Source organism: Trichechus manatus, unplaced genomic scaffold (assembly GCF_000243295.1).
Source record: "Trichechus manatus latirostris isolate Lorelei unplaced genomic scaffold, TriManLat1.0 scaffold00142, whole genome shotgun sequence".
Lineage (NCBI taxonomy): Eukaryota > Metazoa > Chordata > Mammalia > Sirenia > Trichechidae > Trichechus > Trichechus manatus.
This window is the reverse complement of record NW_004444078.1, coordinates 4,019,387-4,032,593: the sequence shown is the minus strand read 5'-3', so window position 1 is coordinate 4,032,593 and position 13,207 is coordinate 4,019,387. Positions and strand designations below refer to the sequence as shown.

Genomic DNA, 13,207 nt, shown 5'->3' with positions numbered 1-13,207 from the left:
AAATTGCAATTATTTTGCTCCTATTCTGTTGAATTTATATTGATTTCACTCTGATTTTAAAAGTGAAACTTGTGTTACCAGTGATAATTTTGTTAATCTCTCCTCCCTGTTTTAAGCCAAAATTTCATTTCACTTAGGGCGAACCAGGTAAGAATGGTGCCAAAGGAGAAACAGGACCACGTGGTGAACGCGTAAGTATTTCATCACCAGATTTGGTTATTTCTTAGAATAATTTGACATAATTAGGAAGTAAACAAGAAAAAATTTGCAACCAAATTCAGTCATCATTCCTTTATTTTGGCATCCTTTCTTAGGGTGAAGCTGGTTCTCCAGGTATCCCAGGGCCTAAAGGTGAAGATGGCAAAGATGGTTCTCCTGGAGAACCTGGTGCAAATGGACTTCCAGGAACTGCAGGAGAAAGGGTACGTTTTCCTGGAGATATCTAAAAGAAAAACATAATCACTGTCATCCACATAAACTTCACCTTTAGCCAACTATCATTTTTCTTAAGATGAGTACTTAAGCCCAAATATTGCTTTAAAAGATTTTATAAACATACAAAGATCAATATAGACACTCAAGAATTATGGAAAACTTTTAATGATTTGAACTAAAATACTTGGTTTTCATTATTCCCAGGGTGCCCCTGGATTCCGAGGACCTGCTGGCGCCAATGGCCTTCCAGGAGAAAAGGTAGATAACTTTAGTTTCTATTTTCCTAAACGCTAGTACTACAAGTTAGAATTTTCTTCTATAAAGTTTCCCATGAATGAAAACTTTAATTTCTGAAAGGAATATCAGAGTTTAAAAAAATAATTCAGTGTGTAAAACAGTAATTCCAACCCCTGCTCATTCACTTTCCTGGCTCTATAACTAAAGTCAGTCTCTCAGAGTCCTTATCTATCAATTGGGAATCATCTATCTCAACATCACTGAAAGAGTATATAACCTAAAAGTTCTTTGAAAACTCTGAAGTGCTATGCAAATATGATTTCATATCATCATCAAACATAGTTGACTTCATATGCACAGACATATGTTGGTAAGCCCACTAAATATTTTCTTTTTCAAAACACATTATATTCATTATATTCCTTTTAAGATTTTTCCAATATGGTAATATAAGCTAATGGATAACTGTGGTTTTATACATATCATGTCAGCAACATACCAACTCTCTTTCAGAGGCAAATGAAGTTTTCTTGTTGTAATCGAAATATTGTCAATGTCTAGGTCAATGAAGGCTATTTTTAATATTTGTTTCTTTATTTCACCACTTAGGGTCCCGCTGGGGAACGTGGTGGTCCAGGTCCCGCAGGCGCAAGAGGAATTCCTGGAGAACCTGGCCGAGATGGTCTACCTGGAGGTCCAGGAATGAGGGTGCGGTGAATTGTTTATATGAAAGACACTTTCATATAGTAAGAATAAAAGCAAATGAAGAAGGATCCAAGATAACTTAAATCAGACGATAACTTTTATAAGGCTCAAAACAAAACAAAAAATTATTTAAAGAAAAACTTAAACTAGGACAGATGGAGAAAGAACAGAAAATAGAACACTTGACTAACACACTTGATAAACATGAGAAAATGTGTACAAATATGGGGTTACGCATGTAAGTGAAAATCTCAAAAAATTTTTCAATAACTAAATATTTATTTTTAAAAAAGAGATATAATATTAAATCAACTGACTTCTTTAATTTAGGGTATGCCCGGAAGCCCAGGAGGTCCAGGCAGCGATGGGAAACCAGGACCTCCAGTATGTACCTTTTTAAAAATCTAATTTTACAAACTCAATGAAATATGGAATGCATATTTTGGCCTAGGCTTGAATATGTATTTTTATATTTCGGTAAGATCTTATCAAACCTTTATGAGTGTAATTTTTTCTCATTAGGGAATTCAAGGAGAAAGTGGCCGACCAGGTCCTCCAGGCTCACCTGGTCCCCGAGGTCAGCCTGGTGTCATGGGTTTCCCTGGTCCTAAAGGAAATGATGTGAGTTTCTTCAGTAATTTCTTAAATACATAATTATTGGAAAAGGCATTTTAATTTACATATGGGAATGCAGATATGGCCAAAACTTGATCTCCACCTCAAGGCACAGAAAAATATATGAAAATCAAAATGCCATATGAGAAGGGAGCTAAAATACTTTTTACAGAATTCTGCAACATTTACAGATACATAGAAAATCACCATGAGTTGGAATCGACTTGATGGTAACCAATAGCAACAAACTCTAGAAAATAGTTTTTGGTTGTGGGTGTACGTGTGTGTGTGTGGAGGAGGCAGACCAAAAATATGAGAGAACAATATGATTAGCGATTTAATCATGGGAATTAATAAATACTGGGCACTTCTTCTTCAGGGTGCTCCTGGCAAGAATGGAGAACGAGGTGGCCCTGGAGGACCTGGACCTCAGGTATGTGGTGTTCATTGACTTATTTCTAGACTTTTAATGGATGCATTAATCTCTACACTTACGATTTCTCTCTGTTATCTTTGTTATCTCTGATTGTCTGTTGTTTTACTTTAGGGTCCTGCTGGAAAGAATGGTGAAACTGGACCTCAGGGTCCCCCCGGACCTACCGTAAGTTTATTCACGTAAATCAGGATGGAAGTGGGGTGGAGACAGGGCAGAGGGTAGGTTCCAGGAATCATATAATCTCTGACACTCAATCATTATTGTTCACCAAAGTAATTTTGAAAAGCGCCTATTCAGTTAACTAAATGCTAACACTAAATAACGTTTATGTTGTTCAAGTCTGCCTTGTATCACTCCCACAGCCTAGACTCTGCTCCCTCTTCACACTATTACTTTTTAAATTCAGCAGTGGGTCTGCTGCAATGAAAACTGCAAAGACTAAGTATGAAAGGATATTTTATAGTGGAGCATCTCATTATATTTTTTCACATAGGGTGCATCTGGTGACAAAGGAGAAACAGGACCCCCTGGTCCACCTGGTATACAAGTAAGAACTTATTATTTAATTATATATTAGACACCTGCTTTTACCAGAAAATTAAGTACTTCCTTTTGACATCTTTATTTGTTGAGTTAATTTACTGTTCAAATTTGTTGTTATACCAACAGATTACCATTTATCTTGAGCTTAATTTTTTGGTTTGTCTTTCATGTTGAAATAAAATGGCAGGCAATGTTAATAGATAGACATATTTTCATGTTGATTCCAGAATTATAGCATTAATGTAATTAAAAAACAAGCTCATATCATCCTATGTTTTCACTTATTTTTCATTACAATATAAACTCATATAGTCCACCATATAAATTCACGTAGCTAAATCCATCTTACCATGCTCATTAATTCCTTTTTATATGCAGCAACAGAAAGAATAGAGTGAGATGGACATAGGTTTGTAAGATACGATCATCATGTCTCTGGCATCGGATTTTGAGTCACACAAATGTCCTACCACTAAAGAGACCACTAAAATCATTTTGTAAAATAAGTTGTAGAAACCTGTTTACATCTAAGAAGCTTTTCTGTAAGCAATTCTTGAAGTGATTACACGGTACAAATATGATTCTTTGTAGGGCTTGCCTGGTACTAGTGGTCCTCCAGGAGAAAACGGAAAACCTGGTGAACCAGTAAGTTGCATGTCCTTTTTCAAAACTCAGCAACCATAAAAATGAATAGTAACTATTTATCGATTATTAACTTTTGCATTTTCTCTTGCCATGGTATCTAAATTTTAACAATCAGTATTGAAACATTCATTATCAAAACAAAGAGAAAATATTTAAATGGTAGCTATTACATAGAGAGTTTCAATTTTACCATTAAATAAAAGAAACTAAAGAGAGATACATAGCTTCAAGATTTGACAAATTGTACAATATGCAAACAGGTCAAATGTGCATTTTGCTTATATTTTCAAAACATGAATTCTTAATCATATAATGCTCATCTCTTAGGGTCCAAAGGGTGATTCTGGTTCACCTGGAACTCCAGGAGGCAAGGTAAATATTTCAATCTATTCTCTAACTTCTTCAGCATGGTATAGAGTTTGATTAGTGACACACACTTGTTATATCAAACCAAAATACTCGTTTTAGAAGGTAAACATTACAAATGTTTGGTAAATACACTTAAGAAAACTCAAGACATGTCCAAAACATTAAATTTGCTTCATCTGGAAAATCCAATACTGTGAGATTAATAAGCACCACAGAATCAACCGTGGGCCTGAAATTTCAAATAGAAAATCATGCCAATGTACTAATTCTATAAAAGAAAACTGTTTTGGGAGAAGAACTTTAATTATTTACCCTTCAAACCTGGAACTGAACTCACTCCTGGAGATCACCTTTCAGCCAAATAATAGACAGGCCTATAAAGTGAACAATATTACTCGTGAGGAACATGCTCCTCAGAACAATCAACCACACTAGACCAAAAGGGCAGCGTTTGCCCCAAAACAAAGTTCAGAAGGCAGGAAAAATGGGAGAATGGAAACAGCGAACTCAGGGAGGAAGTGGTAGAGTGCTGTCACCTTGAGGGGATTGCAACTAATGTCACAAAACAAAATGTGTATAAATTTGAATGGGAAACTAATTTGTGCTCTGTAAACTTTTGCCCAAATCACAATAAGATGCTTTAAAAAAAAAAAAAGCAGTGATAGAGAGAGACATGCAGAGCACGACAGGACTCAGCTTGCAACTTGGAGTCAAATCCAGCCAAGCCCAATCCAGATCAGCTGAATCCCAGTTGACCCACAGACCCAGGAATAAGAAATAAACACACATTGTAACATATAAAAAAATTTACTCTTATGAAGAAAATAATAAAAGATAGTTCATACTTAGACAGACCAGGTATTATAGTTTCCTTGATTAGGCTCATTCTTTTAAGTTTCTAGTTCCCAAAAAGTGTATGAAATTATTTTTAATAACTATAAAAATTACCAAATTCTTCAAAAATAAACACTGAGAACATACTTTCCCTCACTAAAATAATATAGTTTAAGGTGTTTTTGTTTTGTGTTTTTTTGTTTGTTGTTTCAGCACTTTGGTTTTTCTGAGTATTAACTTTTCCTACTACAGGGTGATTCTGGTGCCCCTGGTGAACGCGGGCCTCCTGGACAGGCAGGGCCCCCAGGGCTTAGAGGTGGAACTGGACCCCCTGGTCCTGATGGAGGAAAGGTAACTCCACAGAATCTGATTAATCTAAATTTTAGAAAATATGTTACATTTTCTTCTTGTGATTTAATATTTCACCCTTCATTTCAGGGCCCCGCTGGTCCTCCTGGGCCACCTGGTACTTCTGGTTCTCCTGGTCTACAAGGGATGCCTGGAGAAAGAGGAGGTCCTGGAGGTCCAGGCCCAAAGGGTGACAAGGTACTGACTTGGTTTCTCCTTATTGTGTAATAAAACAGACTTTATAGGTTAAAAGATAGCAGCCCTGCTGGAAAGTAATCTATTCTCAAAATCAATATTATTATTTTATGCTCTGTGAAATCTGAAATGTATTCCTAGAGTGATTGTCAGAATGTCCTAATATATAACACAGCAAATCTTAAGAGTTGCTTATCTTGGCAGATTTTAACTAAGGATACTTGTAATCTTATTAGAGCTCTGGTGGAGTAACGGGTAAGCTCTGGGTTGCTAACTAAAAGGTTGACAGTTCAAACCCACCCAGGAGCTCCACGGGAGAAAAACTTGGTGATCTGCTTCCATAAAGATTATAGCCTAAAAACCCTATGGGGCAGTTCTACTCTGTCACATGGGATCGCTAAGAGTTGAAATAGACTTGATGGCACCCAACAACAACATAGTCTTATTAGATTGGCTTTTATTTGACAGGGTGAACCAGGCAGCTCGGGTATTGATGGTGCTCCAGGGAAAGATGGTCCAAGGGTGAGTATTTACACGTTTGCGTTGGAGAGAAACAGGCCTTATCTGTCCTTTAAATGGAATAGTCCATTACTTCAACTGTTTTTTTTTTTTAATTTTAAAACTCCTACTGATAAATTAAATCACAGTTTACCACCTCTGGACATTAAGAAGACCCACGTCTTGGTTGTTAAATTGCCTGGTTTATCTTTCACTGCTTGATAGTTTGACACTGAGCTAAGATGGAAAAATCTCAAAATGTGATAAAGGTTACAGGATAAAGTCATAGGAGTCACTAAAATCCAAGATGGTCAATCCTGCTCATTAAGAAACTATATTTTCAAAAGCATTGTAATCCTGTGGTACATCCATACCAGGAAAGAATACTTACCAATCAAAGTAAATGGACTATTTATACACACAACAACTTGTATGAACCATGAGAAGGTTATGCTGAGTGGGGAAAAAAAGGCAATCTCAAAAGGACACATAATGCACGATTCCCTTCATATAACATTCATGAAATTATATCATTTTAGAGATGTGGAATAGACTAGTGATTGTTAGGGTTTAAGGACGGAGGAAAAAGGAGTGGCTTGGCCATAAACGTATGACACAAAGGAGTCTTGTGGTGATAGTACAGTATCTTGATTGTGGTGGTGGTTATGTAATGCTACACATGATAAAATTGCGTTAGAGCTATAAGCACACACACACTGTATGGAACCGACTCAGCAGCACCTAACAACAACAGCAACATATGCACATACACACACTCACATGCTAATGTATGTATAACTGGTGAATTCTGAATGAACTCTATGGATTATATTAATGCCAAATTCTTGATTTTGATATTGCACTCTAGCTGTATGAGATGTTAACATTGGGGGAGGCTGGGGGAAGGGTGCAAAGGACTTCCCTGATTTCTTTACAACCTAATATGGATCTATAACTATTTCAAAATAAAAAGTTAAGAACAGCCTACAACCTAATATGGATCTATAACTATTTCAAAATAAAAAGTTAAAAACAACACATAACAATGTTTAAATCAATCTATTCACATTAGCAAACATCTTCTAAGTATGACCATAGCAAATAAACATGATAATTAAGCCATTTTGTAAATATTATATTGACTGCAATTGCCTCAAAGAAACTCATAAATACTCCTGACAGGCTAGATGGGTAAGCCATCCTCCCAATTAAAAAAATAAAAAGATGCCTAATACTTCATTTATGAAGTGTAAGTGAAACTTTAATATTGAAAAATGTTCTTGTAATGATAGTTTGGTTAGATAATTGAAACATTCTGAAAAATTATCAAGCAGTGGAATAAAGCAATGTGTTTTAATTTTTGCAAGACATTACTGTAAGATCTTATATCACATCATCTGTAATAGAGAGAAAAATGAATGAATCAATAAATTACTGCCGAATCCTATTGTCTTTTAGGGTCATCTCCATGGATTTTTATATTTACTAAGTTCTGCATTATTTATTCTTTGAGTGAAGAGTAGATAATTCAAGCTGTGAAAGAAATCATATTATCAAGTTTAGTAGATGAATGATATGTCTTTATACTCACTATTTGGTTAATACGAAAAATGATGCTTTTTATAGTTAAAATTAAAAATATATTTCTATTTTCTTTAGGGTCCTGTTGGTCCCATTGGTCCCCCTGGCCCACCTGGACAGAATGGAGATAAGGTAATGCTTACCACTATGTAGAAGTGGAAAGAAAATGTCTTTGACTTTTTGAATGCAGGACAGTGGCAATATTTATTTTTTTCTCTCTCTCTCTTTTCAGGGTGAAGCTGGTACCCCTGGACCTCCAGGTCCAGCCGGAGCTCGTGGTGGCTCTGTAAGTGTTAAGGACATTTTCAACATATTATTTAAACCCACACTGGTAACAGCTACTTGAGTTTCTCTCCTTAGTATTTCTGCCTCAAGAGTCTCTAACCCTCAATTCTGGGGTACTGTCTTTAGGGACCATATGACATGTAAGGGAAGGTTAAATTTCTTTTATCTAAAATTCACTAGAGAGAATTTTGAATCATACCTTCTTGCCTATGTCAATCCTGAAAAAGAAACATGAAAATTGTACCAGCAATATACATTTGTAAATAAGTATTTCTTCAACCCATAGAATCTTTGCCTGCAGTTACTTCTAGATTTAAAATTCTCTGCCTTCAGGGCTTTGAGACTAAGGACAGATAGTTAATATTCTTTTAATTAATTAATTGATTTCTCAAGGAACCCTTTTACCATATTTTAAAATACTTATAGTTTTAGAAGTTATATAATTAAATGTGTTAAACACTTCAAAATTCTCAAACTATTTTTCTTGCAATTAAGATCATAGTCAGAGGCGGAAAGAATAAATGGTTTTGGTGTTTTCAACTCCTCATTTTGTTGGCAAATGGAAGTCTTCAAAAGTCAAACTACATTAGTTAGCTTTGCACATTTCCTGTCTAAAGGAAAAGATAAGATGATACATGAGATGATGTGTGCTAACCAGGGATCTCTTCCCTGTAGGGTGAGAGAGGTGAACACGGACCTCCAGGGCCTGCTGGTTTCCCTGGTGCTCCTGTAAGTATGAACATTCAAACATGCATGCTACACAGTCCAGAATCACTATCTTGCTAAAAAAAATAATAATAGCAATATTAGTCAAGCGTAGGTTCTAGTCCTGCCTTAGCCATCCATTCTTTCCCTGTGGGATTATTTTATTTCTTTACCACCATTCTTCCTCTTTAAAAGATGAACGTAATAACTCCTGCCCTGCGTTTATGCCTAAGAAATGGGTTTAAAACAGCACTATAAAGTTCTTTAGTTATAAACTGATAATGTGATTAAAACTTGCTCTAAGCCGTGCCTTTCTTAAATGAATTTACTGGTGCAAACCCTATGGAACACAGTTCTACACTGACACACGTGGGGTCACCATGATTCAGAAATGACTGGACAGCAGCTGGTTTGGTTTTTGTTTATTTTCAAATGCATAAACTTTGGAGAAAATTTCTCCCTGTCATAAATAATATACATCTTACACTTTATTACTAATTTATTTTTAACATGGAGGAAGTATTTTGATTAACTGTGTTTCGCCATGTCTTCAGAGAGTCTTCTTTTCCTGTATCATTTCAATGTCCATGTATCTGAAGCATTCTATATTCTGAAGAAAAATAATGATAAACCAAGTGTATTTTGGAGTGTGTTAGCTCACAGGTTGTTGCTGTTCCTGAATGTAGGGACAGAACGGCGAGCCTGGTGCTAAAGGAGAAAGAGGTGCTCCTGGTGAGAAAGGAGAAGGAGGCCCTCCTGGAGCTGCAGGACCTCCTGGAGGTTCTGGGCCTGCTGTAAGTGTTCTCTCTTTCTCTAAGCTTTCCAATGGAAAGCACTTAGGTTTATTAATAATTTAATATTTCATACTGAGATTACTTGCCATGGTGGTAAGAGTACAATCTTCATAGTAATACATTTCTGATTTGAAGCTTCATTCCAGCTGTGTAGATATGACCTCATTCAAGTTATGTTTATCTCTTCATAAAATTACTGTGTTTCAAAGGCTGAACGCTTGTCTCAAATTTTATTTTTTGTGCTACTTTTATAGAACTGTTTTTCCCTTACATTTCATATAGGGTCCTCCTGGCCTTCAAGGTGTCAGAGGTGAACGTGGTAGTCCTGGTGGTCCTGTAAGTACTGATTCTCTTAAACTATTATTGGAAAGCATCAATTGATATCAATCTGTATAAAAACTGCCTTAAAGACACTAGAACCCTAAAAAGAGTATATATAATCACTCACTTATATATGAGTTATGTATAAATTCAAAAGGAGAGAACAAACCATAAATGACCCCAAGGTAGAATGCTGGTTCTACCATATTTCTTATATCTAGATTTAGTAGATAGTTATTTGTTCTACTTAACTTTTGAAATTCAAAAAAAAATATCATTTCACAGGGTGCTGCTGGCTTCCCTGGTGCTCGTGGTCTTCCTGGTCCTCCTGGTAGTAGTGTAAGTGTTTTTAAAGTATTTTTTATAATAGTTCCAGAAAGAGCATTCATATATGTATAGGATAAGAAACTTACACATTGATACCTATCTTTTCAATAAAGCCTTTATAAAATTATTTGAAAGTAGGTAAAAGAGAGAGGAAAAATAAATTCACCTATTCTTTATAAAATACTTAAATTTCAAACAATTATTTGTAGGGTAGCCCAGGACCTCCTGGCAGCAGTGGTGCTCCAGGCAAAGACGGGCCCCCGGGTCCTCCTGGTAGCAATGGTTCTCCTGGCACCCCTGGGGTGGCTGGATCCAAAGGTGATGCTGGCCAACCAGGTGAAAAGGGACCACCTGGTGCCCAAGGTCCAGCGGTGAGTAGCTTCATTGCTCTGTTGATTGACAATACTTTTTTTTTTTTCTTTTAATCACAAATACTGTAGAGGAAAAACATAGTCATGTAAAGAAGAGCTAAGATGTCATTATTTGTCACAACAGGGACCTCCAGGCCCACTTGGAATTGCAGGGGCTACTGGATCACGAGGTCTTGCAGGACTACCAGGCATGCCAGGTGCTAGGGGAAGTCCTGGCCCTCAAGGCCCCAAGGTAAGTGTAACCATTTTCACTGGATTCTTGTTTTCGTTTGATAGCCTTCAGAGATCACTTAACCATAATAAGTACGCCATGAGCAAGTTTTCCTGTCATAGATGTAAATTATCCAAAAGATGATCTTTTAATTGATAGTTTCATTTTTGGGGGAAGCAAACATGTTATTAAATGGCCCCAGAACATGAAAACAATGTACATCTTAGACCAGCCTTGAATATAACACAAACAAATCAATATCACAGAAAAATATCTTGCTATCTCAAACACTTTTATTAGGAAAATTGTGAGCGTTTTTCAGTTTGTTGACTGTCAGTGTCAAAGGGGAAAATAATGGTAGCTTATAGAGCTATAAGGAACCCTAGTGGCGCAGTGGTTAAGAGTTAAGGCTGCTAACCAAAACGTTAACAGTTCAAATCTAGCAGCCACTCACTGGAAACCCTATGGAGCAGTTCTATTCTGTTCTATAGGGTCACTATGAATTGACTCAACAGACAGGGTTAACAGAGTTATAAATGCCTTCCAGTGATGCCACTTATCCATCAGCTCAAGTCATTTTTTACTCTTGATTTTCTTTCACTAATTTTACTATAATACTACAGTAATTAACATCTTAAATATCCATTAGCCAGTGCAGTAATAAAGTTCTATTTTTACTAGGGCTGACATTTTTACATTCTGAGCATCTGTTTCAACAAAATGTCAGATATTATAATGAAATTAAAATTTAACAGTTCAAGGCATTCAGTTTACATGAACACACTTAGTAAATGTATATTCTTCAGATAGACACAAATATCAATGAAACCTAATTTTAACAGGTACCATAAGCCTATAGTTGCATGAAAGCTTGTCATTTTTTCCTAACAGTGTCTATTGTTATAAATGTTAATTTGTACATCTCATACTAGAATGTATTCTAAATAAGATAATGTAATTACCCATATTTTTGATGTCCAGATCACTGGACAATTTAGAAAATACTCTTGTATAGCTTGCTTCTCGAAAGATTTTCTCTCATATCAGTGATAGTTTTAGGGACAAATTCAATAGAAATTGAAGAAAACAAGATTTTTTTTCTGGAAAATAAAGACATCTGATAATGCCATACAAATTGATTTCTTAAATTAAAATGTATTTTATTCCTTTGTACACAGGGTGAAAATGGGAAACCAGGACCTAGTGGTCATAATGGAGAACGTGGTCCTCCTGGACCCCAGGGTCTTCCTGGACTGGCTGGTACAGCTGGTGAACCTGGAAGAGATGTAAGTCCAAGTTCTCAAGAAATATCCAACCAGCCAGATAGAATCTGCTCATTTACTTAAGCAGCAGTCAAATCGGATCTTAATTTCTAGTAGAGTAAATGTTGCCACATGCCAAATTTCTCTTTCCTTCTCTAATAACAGATATTCTTTCTATTACAACTTAGAATAGCCTTAAAGTTCATGTTCACTAATATTTAATGAATAAATGATCATTAGTGGAGAAGAATATGATCTCTAGCTAAATGCGGAAAAATATTGATAGAGTGCTCCAATTTTTAACGTGTTTTCTTGGTGAATATGTTCTGAACATTTTCTGTGATTCATCTTTCCTTAAATTGTTGATTCCTATTATCAGCTTAGATAAGACTTTCTCAAATTTTATTAGTTATCTCCCCACTAAGGACCCCTTCCAGATGTTTTTTCCTAATCACTTCTTCTCCCATTCCATGAAATTTTAGGACCACGGATATATACTGCATATGGGTTTAGGTACTGTAACCCTTTGAAGGGCCATGCACCATTGTAATATCTAAGAATTTTCACCCCCCAAAAACCAGTTTTGATCCCCTTCAGGACAATATTGCCTCTATTGAGAATGCATGGTTTCAAATAGTTTGATTTCTTTTCCCATTTTTTATCAGGGAAACCCTGGATCAGATGGTCTGCCAGGTCGAGACGGAGCTCCTGGTACCAAGGTATAACAAGCACATGTACAATAGGTCTGTGGAATTAAAGCGATAACTGCTCATTATACTTATTTTAGATCTATGAACTTGCCCACAGGGTGATCGTGGTGAAAATGGTTCTCCTGGTGCCCCTGGTGCTCCTGGCCATCCAGGCCCAGCTGGTCCTGTTGGTCCAGCTGGAAAGAATGGTGATAGAGGAGAAACTGTGAGTTCCGATAAACACAACCTCTCTTTACTTGTCTATTTCCCTCAGTAGAGAGCTTAGTTGGTAGAAGATAGAATGTCAGATATGTTAACCAAAAGATCTGCTATCATTTGTTTTGCAATTTTTATACTAGTTATTTCTTAGGCAGCTATGGTAACAAAGAATATCTTAAAAGTTTCTAGCAGTAGTCAATGAAGAATTCATTACTAAAATCCAAAACAGTATTAATTGGACCATGTTTCTATTTACTGGGTAAATGTAAGGCTGAATTAAGAGGATTTTTACTCGGTTTACCTGCTTAGACCTCTGGAAAAGATATAAACAGGGAAAGGGCTGTGAAGGAGAAGATAATTCTAACTTTCAAAAATCCTGTGCATGCTATTAGTCCATCACAATGAAATTATTAACTTTTAAAAACAAAATTTTATCGATCAATAAGCACTTCTTTGTGAGTTTGTCATTTTGTTCATTTGTTTTCATTTTAGGGCCCCGCTGGCCCAGCTGGTGCTCCAGGTGCCGCTGGTTCTCGAGGTCCTGCTGTAAGTTTTTGTTTCTTAAACTCATCCAAAAGTGTA

The 13,207-nt window shown here is 36.2% G+C and overlaps 1 protein-coding gene across 1 annotated transcript in view; it reads left to right on the top strand.

The window, feature by feature from the left end:
* Window positions 1-13,207, top strand: part of LOC101359491 (collagen alpha-1(III) chain) — a 41,673-nt gene that overhangs the window by 23,035 nt on the left and 5,431 nt on the right. Inside the window, exons 19-36 of the mRNA XM_023739895.1 lie at window positions 138-191; window positions 315-422; window positions 640-693; window positions 1,282-1,380; window positions 1,708-1,761; window positions 1,900-1,998; window positions 2,372-2,425; window positions 2,540-2,593; window positions 2,922-2,975; window positions 3,563-3,616; window positions 3,944-3,988; window positions 5,072-5,170; window positions 5,258-5,365; window positions 5,831-5,884; window positions 7,520-7,573; window positions 7,674-7,727; window positions 8,402-8,455; window positions 9,118-9,211. Of these exons, the coding sequence (XP_023595663.1) occupies window positions 138-191; window positions 315-422; window positions 640-693; window positions 1,282-1,380; window positions 1,708-1,761; window positions 1,900-1,998; window positions 2,372-2,425; window positions 2,540-2,593; window positions 2,922-2,975; window positions 3,563-3,616; window positions 3,944-3,988; window positions 5,072-5,170; window positions 5,258-5,365; window positions 5,831-5,884; window positions 7,520-7,573; window positions 7,674-7,727; window positions 8,402-8,455; window positions 9,118-9,211 (1,246 nt within the window). The remainder of the gene's footprint in view (window positions 1-137; window positions 192-314; window positions 423-639; window positions 694-1,281; window positions 1,381-1,707; window positions 1,762-1,899; window positions 1,999-2,371; window positions 2,426-2,539; window positions 2,594-2,921; window positions 2,976-3,562; window positions 3,617-3,943; window positions 3,989-5,071; window positions 5,171-5,257; window positions 5,366-5,830; window positions 5,885-7,519; window positions 7,574-7,673; window positions 7,728-8,401; window positions 8,456-9,117; window positions 9,212-13,207) is intronic.